General features: G+C 36.8%; 1 protein-coding gene across 5 annotated transcripts in view; it reads left to right on the plus strand.

Moving 5' to 3' along the window:
• Gria2 (glutamate ionotropic receptor AMPA type subunit 2) overlaps nt 1–14,288 on the plus strand; it is a 123,923-nt gene that overhangs the window by 97,192 nt on the left and 12,443 nt on the right. For all 5 annotated transcript variants that reach the window (XR_005974930.1, XM_041659247.1, XM_041659246.1 and 2 more), the window contains exons 10-12: nt 37–243; nt 702–1,072; nt 5,298–5,496. Coding sequence is in view for 4 of the 5 variants with exons in the window: in XM_041659247.1 (XP_041515181.1) it covers nt 37–243; nt 702–1,072; nt 5,298–5,496 (777 nt within the window). In the remaining variant the exon portion in view is untranslated. The remainder of the gene's footprint in view (nt 1–36; nt 244–701; nt 1,073–5,297; nt 5,497–14,288) is intronic.

Genomic DNA, 14,288 nt, shown 5'->3' on the forward strand with positions numbered 1-14,288 from the left:
ATGATAATCAGTTGAACATATTGTCTTTCCTTACAGGAATCACCATATGTTATGATGAAGAAAAATCATGAAATGCTTGAGGGGAATGAGCGTTATGAGGGCTACTGTGTTGACTTAGCTGCAGAAATTGCCAAACATTGTGGGTTCAAGTACAAGTTGACTATTGTTGGGGATGGCAAGTATGGGGCCAGGGATGCAGACACCAAAATTTGGAATGGTATGGTTGGAGAGCTTGTGTATGGGGTAAGTATATATCTCTTTAAAGCTAAAGTAATTCAGTTTGAACCACTGTTGAGAGAATGGTCATTTTATTTTAAAATAGCCATTTATCAGTTTTTGGCATTCCATGATGCTCTAGAAAACAACTGTTTTATTTATTTGATAAAACTTGAAAGGTTGAAACAAAAACAAGAAGCAAACTTGAAAATTAACTGAAACATGCATTGACCAGTCTTTAAGCACATATGTTATCCCCAAACTTCAAGTGTATATCACAGGAAATGTGTAAGGACCTTATCTAAGCCAGATAGGTCAACGATTTATCTATCGTAGTAGGTGAATATATACATGGCCCTCTTTCTTATTCTTTAGCACCAGAGCCATAATTACTGCCACTCTTGAATTTCCATCCCAAGTTTTAAACATGTGTCTTTCTTAACAATAATGGTGGGTCCTGTTATTTTCCTTTCTTTCCTTCACAGAAAGCTGACATTGCAATTGCTCCGTTAACTATCACCCTTGTGAGAGAAGAGGTGATTGACTTCTCCAAGCCCTTCATGAGTCTTGGAATCTCTATCATGATCAAGAAGCCTCAGAAGTCCAAACCAGGAGTGTTTTCCTTTCTTGATCCTTTAGCCTATGAGATCTGGATGTGCATAGTGTTTGCCTACATTGGGGTCAGTGTAGTTTTATTCCTGGTCAGCAGATTTAGCCCCTACGAGTGGCACACTGAGGAGTTTGAAGATGGAAGAGAAACACAAAGTAGTGAATCAACTAATGAATTTGGGATTTTTAATAGTCTCTGGTTTTCCCTGGGTGCCTTTATGCAGCAAGGATGCGATATTTCGCCAAGGTTGGTCACTCGCCTGCTTCAACTTTGTGCATTTTAGGTCTCAGGTGGATGTCCATGGTGTTTATGAGTTCACTATGAAGATGTCTCCAGCTGCCGACTGCTTGTCCAAGCATCTTAAGATGGTTAGAGGACAAACTTGTACCATCGGCGTAAGCCTGTGAAATACCTGAACAACGTTCTTTGAATGTTGGCCCGGTGTTTCCCTGGTGAAATTGTACACACCATGGAGAGGCTGTAAAATGCATAAGGTTCCCATCATTCCATGCCTGCTTGGAGGGGTACCGTGTTTTTGCTGCATATTCTCATTTTACAGTCATCTGTGTGTTGATCCACAGACCTGTATATGGGAAAATGGGCGATGTTAGCTATTTCCGAGTCAACAGCTTGTTAGGCAACACTTCATTTGAACATACTTCATCTCTTTATTTTCCTATTATCATCAGTTCATGAAAACGGTGTGAGAGAGAGATTATTAAACTTTTTGAATATTAGGTTTCTGTGTATAGCGATTGATCATACATTTTCAGGTATCTAAAAATGCAGACAGAAAACCAATGACTTTGCTGCAGATGTCTATTAAATGGTACCACTCACACATCAGAGATTCCCATCAGGATACGGTCATCTCAGACTAAAGTGGCTAATTATCATATATCTGTCACAATTCACCAATTGCTTTTGTTTATGTTACAACACGCATGATAAGTACCCGTGTCTCTTCAGAGAAATAAATCCTACTTCTGCTAGTGTGGTATCATTAACATTTAAAGCCAGGATGTTATTTGTCTTCTGGGGCAGTTCAATTTGAGGTAGATAGCATCCTTTGATTCCAAGGGTAAATCTTTACTAGTAAAGGGAGTGACTTTTTTTTTATGAGAATTCATTCAAATATTAGTTTTTAGTATTTAGTAGATTACAAGCAATTTCAAAATGAATATAAACATCTTTAAAATTCATAGCTTTCTGAGTGTTAAAGTATCTTTTTCTGGCTGAAAAGAAGGAAATGTATCCCCTAGGCAGAAATTATTAAACAACTGATCTCTGATAGTCAGTAGCTATAATGGTAGTGTATTATAAAAGTTCCATTAAAAAGAAAAAAAAACAAATAAAGTAAGTATTTATAAAGACAAATCTTAGCTCCACATTCACAGTGGATTATATTTAGGTCTTCCATGAATTAGAAATGGTCTAAATAAATTTTCATGGAATGCACAAAGGAGTATATGGTCCTAAGTACAGAGTTAAACTCTGACAGCACATAGAAGGGTTGTCGTCTCTATATTAGTTATCCGACTTAGAGTTGTGATGATCAGTTTCTAAGAATAAGGAAGAAAAAATAACAAAACTGAAAACTCAGAGGACAATCTGGTCCATAGAACAGCAGCTTTAATGGCTGAGCTTGGGTAAAACTATTGAATCGTGGTCACTAATTGTAAGTAAAGGCAGCTGAGCTTGCCTGGCACACGTTCTGCTCTGCCTTTCGGGTAAGCAGAAGTGTGTGGGGGTTTGTAATGAAGTGGGTACTGTCCTGTGTTCCCAGAGATGGACTGGGCCTGGGAGCTTCCCACCTCCCACTCACAGCATGCACCACAGATGCTTTGCTATCTAGTATCTGCTAAGCATCAGAAAATCTTTTGTGTTTGTGGCTGGAATGGAAGGCACACTTATTCTAGAACATTCCAGGGTCCACTATGGCATTCAGACAGTTTCTCTCTCTCTCATTTTTTTTATTAAGCTTGCTTCTGAAATAGTATATTTTCTTTTGTGCTTTGATTTTATTCTTGAGTCTCACTACAGTTCTCACTCAAGGACATTCATTTCTTAGAAAGAAACTTCGGTTTTCAGTTAGGGTATTTCCTTTATTGGTATATTTTTATTTCAGAATATTTAGATATAACACCTATACTAAAAATATACTTATCTTTCTGCTTATTTTCTGTATATGCACTTAAAACTGAGCCTAGAACATAGCACTGACCAATTTAATGATTGTTTTAATAAAAGAATGAAGTGCACTCCTTTGTCTTAGAATGCAGTTATGGCCGCTGCACAGCAGAGCAATAGAATGGGTTGCTGTCTTACAAAGAGCTGAAAATGAACAGAGCCCTTAGAAACTCCTTTGATAAACTTTGGAAATGCGTCACCCTTTCCAGGTGAAATCTGTTGAGGAACTCCGTTAAGAACGCTGAGAGGGTGCAATTGAAGTGCAGTCTAGGACAATTTGTGGAAACCAGTGACTATAACTTGCCTGAAATTAAAAAACAAAAGAAGAAAGGAAGTTGGTTTGAGGCCTCTTCACTATGAGACATGTTTTTAAAACATAGGCATTAGAAAAGCAATGTGCAAAATGATCAGTGGTATTCTTCAGGCTGCTTTTTTTTTACATCCACAATATCTCTCCATGTAAATCATATGCCATTGAAACATCATTATCTGATGTGTATTTAGAAGACATGACAGTGTCTCTGCTTTCCCCTTCTTCAGCATCTGCTACAGAAAGTAAAAAAAAAATCTCTATTTTTGATGATGGCAACTTTTGTTACAAATCAAAATCAAGTTTTCTCCTCTTAATAAATTTCTCCAGAACTCTCAGAAAAATTAATTTCTGCCTTTAAAATAAAGATAAGTGATAAAATCTAAAAATATGTTCTATGTCTTACAATTAATATATTTAAAGTAACAGTGAAATATTTTATCTTAATAATATTTTTAAGCACTGAAATAAAAGCAAAGTGATAGGTAGTTTTTATTTTTTAACTAGAATAGAATAACATATAAGCACAATTCTTAATCAGGTAGGAGATATTGCACAGTGTCAAATGCATTAAAAAAAAAACAACCTTAGTGTTAAGGGATGCAAGCAGCCATGTTCTGAGTTTGTCCTCAGAGTTCAAGATGTGTGTACCCTATAATTATCCTGCAACATAGAAAGACAGGATGCATTGAAAGATGACTGTGTCCATATCGGGGCTTTCCAGAACCAATATTTATAAAACATTTGATTTAGAGTCCATGTGAGAAATATTTAAAACTTTCTTTTCTAACATGTTAATTTAAATATTCACATTTTATAGTGACTTTGGCTTGGAGGTAAATTACACTTTTTCAGTTTTTCATTTAAAGCAACAAATGGCCTAAACCTTACGGTTTTTGAAATTAGCTAGTTCTTTTGTATTGAACAAGTGGTCTATTCTACTAAAATCACCAGAAATTTATCTTATATCTATTTATCAAAGGCTGCATTACTTAATGCTAATAGTCAATAAATTTGATTCTGCCATTAAATTGACCAACTTTCATGTTTTAACAATCTAGAAATGCTGCTACTTCAAATTTCTCAATTATATGCCAAATCCCATAAAATTTAAAATAACACAGCAGATGTTTGTTGGTATCTACATAACTTCATTCATCTCCTTCAATATTTAAAGAAAAACATTGGCAATCTATTAAGATTTTTAAAAACATCCTGTGTATTTATAGTCAGACAGATGATGCCATCTTCTTGTACTTCACATTAGGAATTTAGATCTTTTAAATTTTAAACATCTAATTTGTTTTCTTTTGAGTTTTCTTTCTCTCTCAAGCAGGAAACACAAAGGAACAGGGTCAGAGCAGTCCACACCGTGAAGGCATCTGATTTACTCATTAAGAATTATGTTTTACATTCAGTGTCATTTCATTTTCCATTCCTCTCCGGTGCTGTATCAAGCACACGATCTTCACACCCCAAAACCTGATGTTTTGACGGAGCTGAGCTTGTTTGTGGGGTGGGGGTCAGCTGCATTAAGGGGAGAGTGTATTTTATGTTGAAAGCTTTATTAATGCTACACAATTTAGTAATACTTGTTTTGTTATTAACTTTAATGTTGTTCTAAGGTTCTTCTGTTTGTGTTTGCATCCTAAGTAGACAAAGTATTATGTATATTAGATGAGACATTTGTACATCCTGAAGTTACTTTCTTGTGAAATTTTACACCATTAATTACTTGGGTCTATAATTATGGGAAGATCCCAAGAATAGTGTAGGTCTCAGATCTCAATCTTATTACTCTGTACTTCTAGTCCCAAATTGTTAGTAGTTCCTAGTTTCTTGAGCTAAAATATATATTGCAAAGTATAAAGTGAACTATTCTGTAAGCGGTTATTTGCATATGAATGTTAACTTGTTTTTATATTAGATATTTCATTTCACTTTACGAATCCATTTCATACTTGTTATCAGATCCCTCTCTGGGCGCATTGTTGGAGGTGTGTGGTGGTTCTTTACCCTGATCATAATCTCCTCCTACACGGCTAACTTAGCTGCCTTCCTGACCGTAGAGAGGATGGTGTCTCCCATTGAAAGTGCCGAGGATCTGTCTAAGCAAACAGAAATTGCTTATGGAACATTAGACTCTGGCTCCACTAAAGAGTTTTTCAGGGTAAGAGATTCTGCTTTCTTAGTGTCTGTGTTGCTTGTTTGCTTTCTGTAAATTTAATCCCTATAAATTAGCCTCCCTCTTCTTCCCATGGTCCATGAAAGGGTGCTGTGTGGAAAGAACCAGCTGTCTCTGTTGACTTTGATCTTGGTTTGTTTCTATCTCAGATTGTCTCGATGTCCAACTGTTGCTGTGCTTCCACACTTTTTTACTCTTAGTTCCTCAGAAGAAATAATATTGTTATGCAATCTTAATTTTCTAGAAACTGATTGACTTTCCTTGAAAACAAAATTGAAACAAATGCAGTTTAGGTTATTACTATTCTCTAAGGAAAGGGTGCCGCAGCTTTCTTTCATGTTATATAAGCCTGAGTTTGGTGGAGACAGTTGCAGGCTGAGCTTTAGGGGAGACAGATGGAGTCTGGAGATGCAGCTGGGGCAGAATCCTCCTTTTGGCCTGAGCATTGGTAGCGGTAAAAGAACTCTCTAGTGGCTGGCCTCTATGCTACTCTGATCTTCAGCATTAACCCCTATATCTGACTCTGGGTTTTTATTATTAAGACCAATTAAAGTTTTTGCTCCACATGACCCTATCCACATTTGATTATATGAAGTTAAAGCATCAGTTGGGGTTGAAATGTGATCAGGTCCTTGCTGTGTCTTTTATGGTAGCTCCAGAAGGAACTAGAAAGAGCCTTGGCTGGATCTCAGTGCACACAGCATTGTATGAGTTCTTAGTGAGAGAAAGAAACTGTGTGGCAGACTATTTACAAGCTGCTACTTACTGTGTTCCTGTCAGGAGAGGGAATTTAAGATAAATATACCACCAAATATAAAAGCACTATGACTTTCATTGAAATGCATGACATGTTTGTGATTTGATATGTATTGTTCTCAAAGGCTCACCTCTCCAAGTCAGATTAAATCAAAGTCTATGATTAGTTTTTGACACACTTGCCACTTGCATTAATATTTAATAAAGGGGTTATACGATGTAATACTAGAATGGTTTCCTTCTGTGTCTACTCCTGTGTTTTTTTCTAGGATATTGTAAATCTTTAGCTCAACCTTGGTATACCATTCCTCCTCACATAGTTCAGTGTAAGGGAATTCAGTCCTAGATCCCCTTTAAGAAAGGAACTCCAACCTAATGAGTGTTATGCTAAATGTAGTGAGCAAAACATATATTTAGAGAGCTTAAAGATAAAGTATTTGTTCTGTCACCAATTCCCCAAGAATTCTCACTCTATTATCTGAGTGTAGTTGAAATTTTATATTGCTGGAAAGGAGAGAGGATGCAAAGGGATGCTTGCTAACCATCCTGAGATTAATGTTCACCACACATTTGTTCTATGGTCTTCTTCAACTGTCTTTTAGCTCTAGGTATTTTGGATCTTCATGTAAGGTACACTCTAGGCAGGTTGAAAGCTAGCCAATTTGATTGTCATGGTGGCCAGCTTTCCAGGAAGAGGAAATGGAGGAAGTGGGTTGAAGGTGTGCTCATGTGTTTTGTTTTTCGGCCACCTGATTTTTGACTACCTGATCGAAGAACCGGTGAACCATTCTAATGTTATTACATCCCCTACTACAACATAATTTCATTGTGTTGCTAGGCTTTCCTTTGTCTGTTATTTTAAAACTTTGAATTTTATTAATTCCACTAGAGCATCTATGAGTAACAACATCATTTTTCTGTTGTAACAATAGCAAGCTTTGAATTCAGGTTTGGGGAAAACAATTTGAGAAATTAGGACACTGTCCAAATCAAATAACAGCTGAAAAAAATGAATAAAACTTAGAACACATAGAGATGAATGTCTGTTTCTAAAATCCAAGTTGGATTTCTTACAAATGAATCTAATTTTAATTATCAGTTTCATTAAATAACGTTGTTAATGTAAATGTTACTTACATTGAATTTCTAGCTTATAGTAATCTCTTTTGTTCTACAGTGATATTAGCTGTTTCAAAGCCTAGAGTACTTTCAGAGTTCCGGTAAATAAGTTAATATTAAATTAAGTTATGTGAATATTACTTTACTGAAATTGGTGAGTCCATATAGATTTTGAAGCGTGGTGTGAGCTCTAAATTCTCTAATTTAAGATGTGTGTTTCTCCTCAGTGCTGATCAATATTTGTTGCAAGAAAGGGAAAGTAGAATGCAATGTTGAAAAGTCTGAGAGATTTGGGGCTATAAGTGGCCTCTACATATCTACAGCTTTCTCTTTAAGGACTCTGTTACACTGCTATGACCTGCCATAGGCTTGCTAATCGTATTTAATTAGAGTGCCACTGTAGTGTTCCTATAATTAGGAGGGAATTAGGATTTCAAATATAAACTACTATTTTTAGAGTTTCAATTTTGATCATTTCCCCTCATTAAAATAGGGCAGATCATAGTTCTTTAATTTTGTTTAGAAAATGATTTTTTTTTTTTTTTTTTTTTTTTTTTTTTTTTACAAAACCTGAGTTTGCTACGTTCCCAGAGCAAGTTAGAATCTAGAGAGGCAATGGCATTCCCTGTGAGCCCGCGACAGGTCTGTTGGTCCACGAAGGACAATGATTGACTTTCAGAAGGGGAGTGGGAGTTTCTTCCTGTGTGTTCTTAGTCCTTCTCACTGTCATCGGTCCATTTCTTCCAGTTGTCGCCTCTGGGAGGACAGGGCACACCGTGTACTCTCTGACCAAGTGTTATGTGTTAGTGCTGTTAGTGCCGGGAAGAAAAACATTGCCAAATCCTTGTTAGAGCAAAGACTCTTCCTCTCTTCTGGAAGGAGTCTAATTCCTCTCATTTGCAGATAGGACAATTGTTCTGATCTTAGTGCATTAAGCTGCAGTGTTGTTGCTCAACATCATAGACGTTCTGTATACTAGAATCAGCATAAGTGTCAGCTACATAGAATCAATGCAATTGTTCCTTGCTAGAAAGATAGAGTTAGTTTGAAACTTTACTGCTTTTATAGGTGTGTGTGTGTGTGTGTGTGTGTGTGTGTGTGTCTGTGAGTGTGTTCATTTCACAAATCAATAGTCATGGTTACCAGAGGGTTACAATAACTGAGATTATCCTTAAGGGTGAAATGTTTTGTCATGAATGGCATTGAATACACATGTCTGGACTTGGGAAGTATATGTCTTTAATCTCAGCTATTTGGAAAAGGGAAAGCAAAGAGTCACAAATCTGAGGTCTACCTTGACTACAGAATGAGTTCAAAACCAGCCCAGAACACTTAGGTCTCCCTAATTTTTAATTTTAACAGGATTCAAAATGAAAGTGTGCAAGAAGGGTCACCTTTTAGGAGTATCTCTGAAGCAGAAGCAGAACTCTTGCCTAACACACACAAGGTCCTCATTAACAGCCCTGAGCCAATAAAACACGCAATATGATCACAGATGAAAGTGTTCTAGTCATTACAAGCTAGCTTACTTACAGGATGGTAAGGACTGTTTCAGTAATGTTAGAATCCTTGCATCTGCTGATTGCGTGTAGCAAAGACACATTATAAGTCCTTGATTCCCAATGACACGACACACAGAAAAGAGATTTCACTAGTTTGTAAACCCTCCTTTTTTCTATTATTTTCAGTACTTCCAATGATTTCTGTGCTACAATTACAAAGGTCACCAGTGTTCGTAAGGCAGAAATAAGTATCTGTTGATTTTAGCATAGCAACCGTACATATGTACAGCTTTCAAGTGTTGCAGAAATTTAGAGTGGCCATATATGTATTTCTATATATGTAGGATGTTACTCACACAAGAAGAGATTCTTTTTGGTCCTTCACACATGTGTAAATAGCATCTACGATTGTAGCCATTAAATAAATCCTGAACATGAATACATAGCAAAGAATAGCACAGTAAACACGGTGATGATATTCATGCATGGTTAGCCATATCTATTACTTATTTCTCTTATTTCATGTTATATAGATTGATTACATGCCTGCACCATTTCTAGATGACAAGGTGAAGTCATTTCCTCCTGGTTGGCAACCTTCCTTTCTCTGACATTTTAATTTTCTCACTATTGTGCAGAGCATCTGAGGAAGCGTTTTATTCATCTGCAGGCTTTAAGGACATAGGTAGCCTGTAAGGAGCTGGTTCTGCCACCTCTGTTCAGTTCTACCTGATTAGAACACTGCAGAAAAGGTCAAAATTTAGGAGGCTTTGGCATTGGCTCCTTTCAAAGTTATTGCCCTGCTTAGTGACCATGTATCTCATGCAGTGGTTCTCAAAGTTCACAAGAAAAGAAGTCTAAAGATGTGGACAGGAGGCTCTTAAGTCATAAGACTTCAGTGTTCCAATAGTGAGAAGGGACTACATTTTATTACTGAATTATGATTATTGGTGCCTTTTTTCACGGTAAATAGGTTATCTTTGTCCCACAGGTATTTTCCACAAATGTCACTGGTCTCCAACTTTCTGGCTGGGTCATTTAAAAACTACCCCCTGCCACAGCAGCTGAGGGCTCCGCCATCAGAGCACAGAAAGCTTTTGCCTACAGACCATGCAGAAGCACACACATCATCCACAAAGCACTGGTTTTCACAGTAGCGAATGCAGAGGACAATCTCTCAGGAAAGGTCACAATGATGAAACTATTCAACAATTCCCTCATTTTACAATGCTTAAAACGCCTAGTTTGTGTGCTTCAGAAAGAAGATGAATATTACAGAACAATGCACAAGCATGATTTAGGGTTTGATGTTTTTTTATTACCTTGTTTATAAAGAATCATCTCTCTCTGTTTATAGTAGATATCTTTTCCCCATCAGTTGCCATGACAACAAACATGTCTGAGGGCTCTGGACAGAGGAAAAACAGAATCTTAACATCATTTCAATGATCAGAGTAAAATAAAATTAAATATAATCATTGTTGGTAAATCTAGAAGCTTTTCAATTATAATTATTATATTTTATATATCATATATTTTACATATTATATATATAGTAATTATAATTATAATTACTTGAAGAAAAATATGACACTGAAGTAATTTACAATTCATATTTCTGCATAGCTTTGTTCTGAATCTTACAAAGTTTTTACCCAAAGCATAGTGTCTTGTGTGGATGTGGATGGCTACTCATTCTGTAGAGAAATAGAAACTTAAAAACCAATGGCAGTTGGAGACATCCACAAATCCCATAAATGAAATTACAGCAAAACTGTGAGCAGGCACAAGTATTTAATTAAAATTATCAAAATTAAGTACTTTAACCATAAAAGGGATTTCCATTTTATATTTTAACATGGCTAACATATGGCATATATATGAAATTGTCTTTTCTGAACAGTTTAGGTGTGAAGTCATTATCCTGCATAATTTTATTCCAAATGAATTTTTTGATTGCTTAATTTTGGTTTTCTGAAGCAGTATCTTTACTGTCCATCCCAATCTGCCATGAATTTTTAACCACCAACTGCCTTTTGACTTTTAGTCACAGGCAGTCCCAAACCACAATAAGAGTGAGTTATCAGCTTCAAATACTTTTCTTTACCAGAGATTCATTATTGATATGACAAAAAGAGGAAAAAAGAAGGAAAGAAAGAAAGAAGAATTTAGCTAAATAAATTTGGTAGAAGATTATGCTTAAGGATGAAGCACCTTTGGTCATTTTGTCAGGAAGACTTAGATTGCTGCCTTTAGGACCTTATCCCCAAAATACAGACATCTTTTTAAGTGAAGGTGGTAGAGCAATGACAGCGGGAAAGATAAAGCAGCCCCAGTCTAAGTTAGTAAGTGACTTATTCCTGTTCGCCGTCTGAATTCACAGCTGTTTGTCTTTTTACATTTTCCTGTGTTCCAAATGTCTTTATGCATTTCCTTAAGGAACGTATAGATGGCTCAGATGGAAAATCACATGTCAAACAAGCACCAGGGATTGAATTCTGATGTATCACCACAAGGCTGTAAGAATTTTACCCGTTAAATTCTGTCAACCTTTTCCTTCAACAGCTACATGGCATCTGCCTGAGTCTGCCTTCTTTCTCCCTCCATTCAGTTTAATTTTCTTGCCTAGCTCTGTTCTGACTGTCATAGGTCAAAGCAGCTTCTTTATTAACCAATGGTAATAAAACAGTTATAGCATACAGAGGGTCATCCCATATCCCCAAGAGTTATCAAGACAACAAGTTTTATGAACATGATAATTAACAGTATGTCCATCCTGGTTAAGTTGATTACCCCTTCATTTAGATGTTCCTTTTTAAAATCAGGCATTGCATAATCATGTAGAGACCTAACATTCCTTATCATAATTGTGTTTCCCATTTTGTAACATGAGGGAAAACACTCTCCCTTTTAACTAGTTCCTGCCTTAATAAATTTCCAGTGTTTTCACAAATCCGCCACCAACGACAATGAAGATGTGATGCTTATTGCTGCTGCATAGGAAGTAAAAGCCTGTCTGGGTCTCAAGGCAGCTACCTAGTTCGACAACAACGTGAGAAGGGGGTTCAGGGAAAAACCAGCAAGAGAAAAGAAAGGAAAACCTAGCCGGTTGGGTGGTGCTTTTTAGTGAATTTGTATCCCAAACAATGGGTGCTAGATGTAGCGCTACTAACTAAAAACCCAGAGACTGATGTTGGCTGTTAAAGATGAAAATCAGAAAAGCAAACAACTAGCCACTAGAAAGCTCTTACCTCTATGAAAAATCTTCAGACAGAAAACAGAGCGAGTTTCTGTTTCATTCCACCTTCTGGTCCTCTCTAGTGCTCCTTTAAAAGGCATGCACCACCACTGCCTGGCCTGTATGGCTAACTAGTGTGGTTAGCTTTGCACTCTGATCTTCAGGCAAGCTTATTTGTTAAATTATAAACAAAATATCATCACACAGTCATAACTGATGTATCTACAAAACAGCATGTGCGTCTGACACACAGAGATAACTGAAGAAAATGGGGAGGAAGGAGTACAAGTCAGAGGAACAGACAGTGTGCTGTAAGACCGAGGAATGTCAAAATCTACACCCATGAAATCTCACCAACACGACTGGCTGGCTTAACATAATTTGAGCAAGGATGTCACCAATAGACATTTTAAGTTGGAAAGTGGGAAGTTCATGAGGACTCAATCACAGACAAATAATTGTAGGCAACTACAGATTGCTAGGAGTTGTAGAATAGTGTTCCCCAGGGAAGGACATATCAATTAGCTGTGCAATACCTGAAAACATGGACATGTAGGAAACATTATTTAGACAGAGCAGGGTTGTTTACATATTTAAGAAACTAGTGTGTGTGTGTGTTTGTGTGTGTGTGTGTGTGTGTGTGTATATATAAAAGAGGCCATAAATTTGAAAGAGGGCAGAGGAAAGGAGTGTGAACAGGAGGGTTTGGAGAGATAAAAGGGGAGGGAAAATGATGTGATTGTGTTATAGTCTCAAAAAATTAAAAGTACAAAGAAAAAATGTTATAAAAATAAATAACAATGACTCAGTGGGTCTAGAATTGAGATGAAGAAGAATCAGCTGTACAGACCGCACCAGTGCACAGACTTTCTGATGGCTGGAGATAATTAGAATGGCTGCTAAATCCTTCAGTTGAAAAACTGTCAATCTTCTATATTGCATTTTAATGCCCTTCAATCGCGGAAAGAATACACTTATATTTGGGGAAAAACTCTTTAATCTAGTAGGGAATAGAAAAGTTTTATAAATAATGAAATGGAAATTGTCATCGCTAATGTTTGGGCTTTCACAAAGGGCATCAAAACATTTAACACTTTAATGCACCTTGGATATTTTAACCAATTTGAAAAAAATTGACCAATTCAGTGAATAAATAGATAAAAGATTCGTGAAACTTTATTTTGAAACTTTTAAAATAAGTTTATAATATATCCCAAAGTTAAGCATCACATTTTTGTGAGTACTCACAATAGAAAAGTCCTGAAGCTGAATAAGACTGTCAATTTTACTAAGATCAAATACAGTGAAATTTTAAAATAAATAATAAAGAGACAGAAAAAGGAGAAATGATAAGTAAATCAACTTCCAACACCAAGGGGATGTTGGTTTGCCTTAGCAAGTCCCCAGCTAGTCAACGAAGTTCCATTTTTAAAAGAACCTAACTGCCATGCTCCTCGCCCCCTTGTCTCCACTCTGTGCACTAGAACCCAGTTCGCAAGCTTTGGGCAAGGGGCTGGAGCTTGAGAACACAGACGCAGAGACGCAGACCTTTTAACACTGATACCAAAGCCCCTAAAATGCCCCCTTTATTGTGTTCAGGGGCAGATTATATAGAGATAGCCACGTCCCAGCCAAACGCACCAGAACATTCCTGCCATCAGGAACTCCTGAAGTTCTTGTGCTCAGAGCAGCTGTAGGTACTCAGATCAGGGGGAAAACAAATGGTTTACAAGAAATTCAGGATCTGGGGTCTCACTGCTCCCAACACCTAACTTGGATGCATGACAAGATAATGCTTCCAAATCTGTGATCTCAAAGGGGAATAATTTCAGTAATGGAAACATGTCTCCATGAGTTAGAAAAATTATTAGCTAATAAAAACTGTAATTGGGGAAATAACATTGATACATTTTAGAGGAGGACACCTAGAACTCATCCCATAGAGCACTGAATGGCAATGGCACCAAGTCTGTATATATTTAGCTGTCCTTCTGAGGTAATGACAACATAGAGTTACTAATCTCAGAGACAAAGACTGCTCTTACGCTAACTGCACTTGACATTAGATTTTCACCAGACTAAAATATGTTCATACATGTGCAGCTCTTTGGAATCCTGGGGTAGAATCCTTAGCACGTCTGTAAGCTCATCTTCACCCAATT

Source organism: Microtus oregoni, unplaced genomic scaffold (genome assembly GCF_018167655.1).
Source record: "Microtus oregoni isolate MIOR12 unplaced genomic scaffold, Mior012 000010F_ref0000083, whole genome shotgun sequence".
Classification (NCBI taxonomy): domain Eukaryota; kingdom Metazoa; phylum Chordata; class Mammalia; order Rodentia; family Cricetidae; genus Microtus; species Microtus oregoni.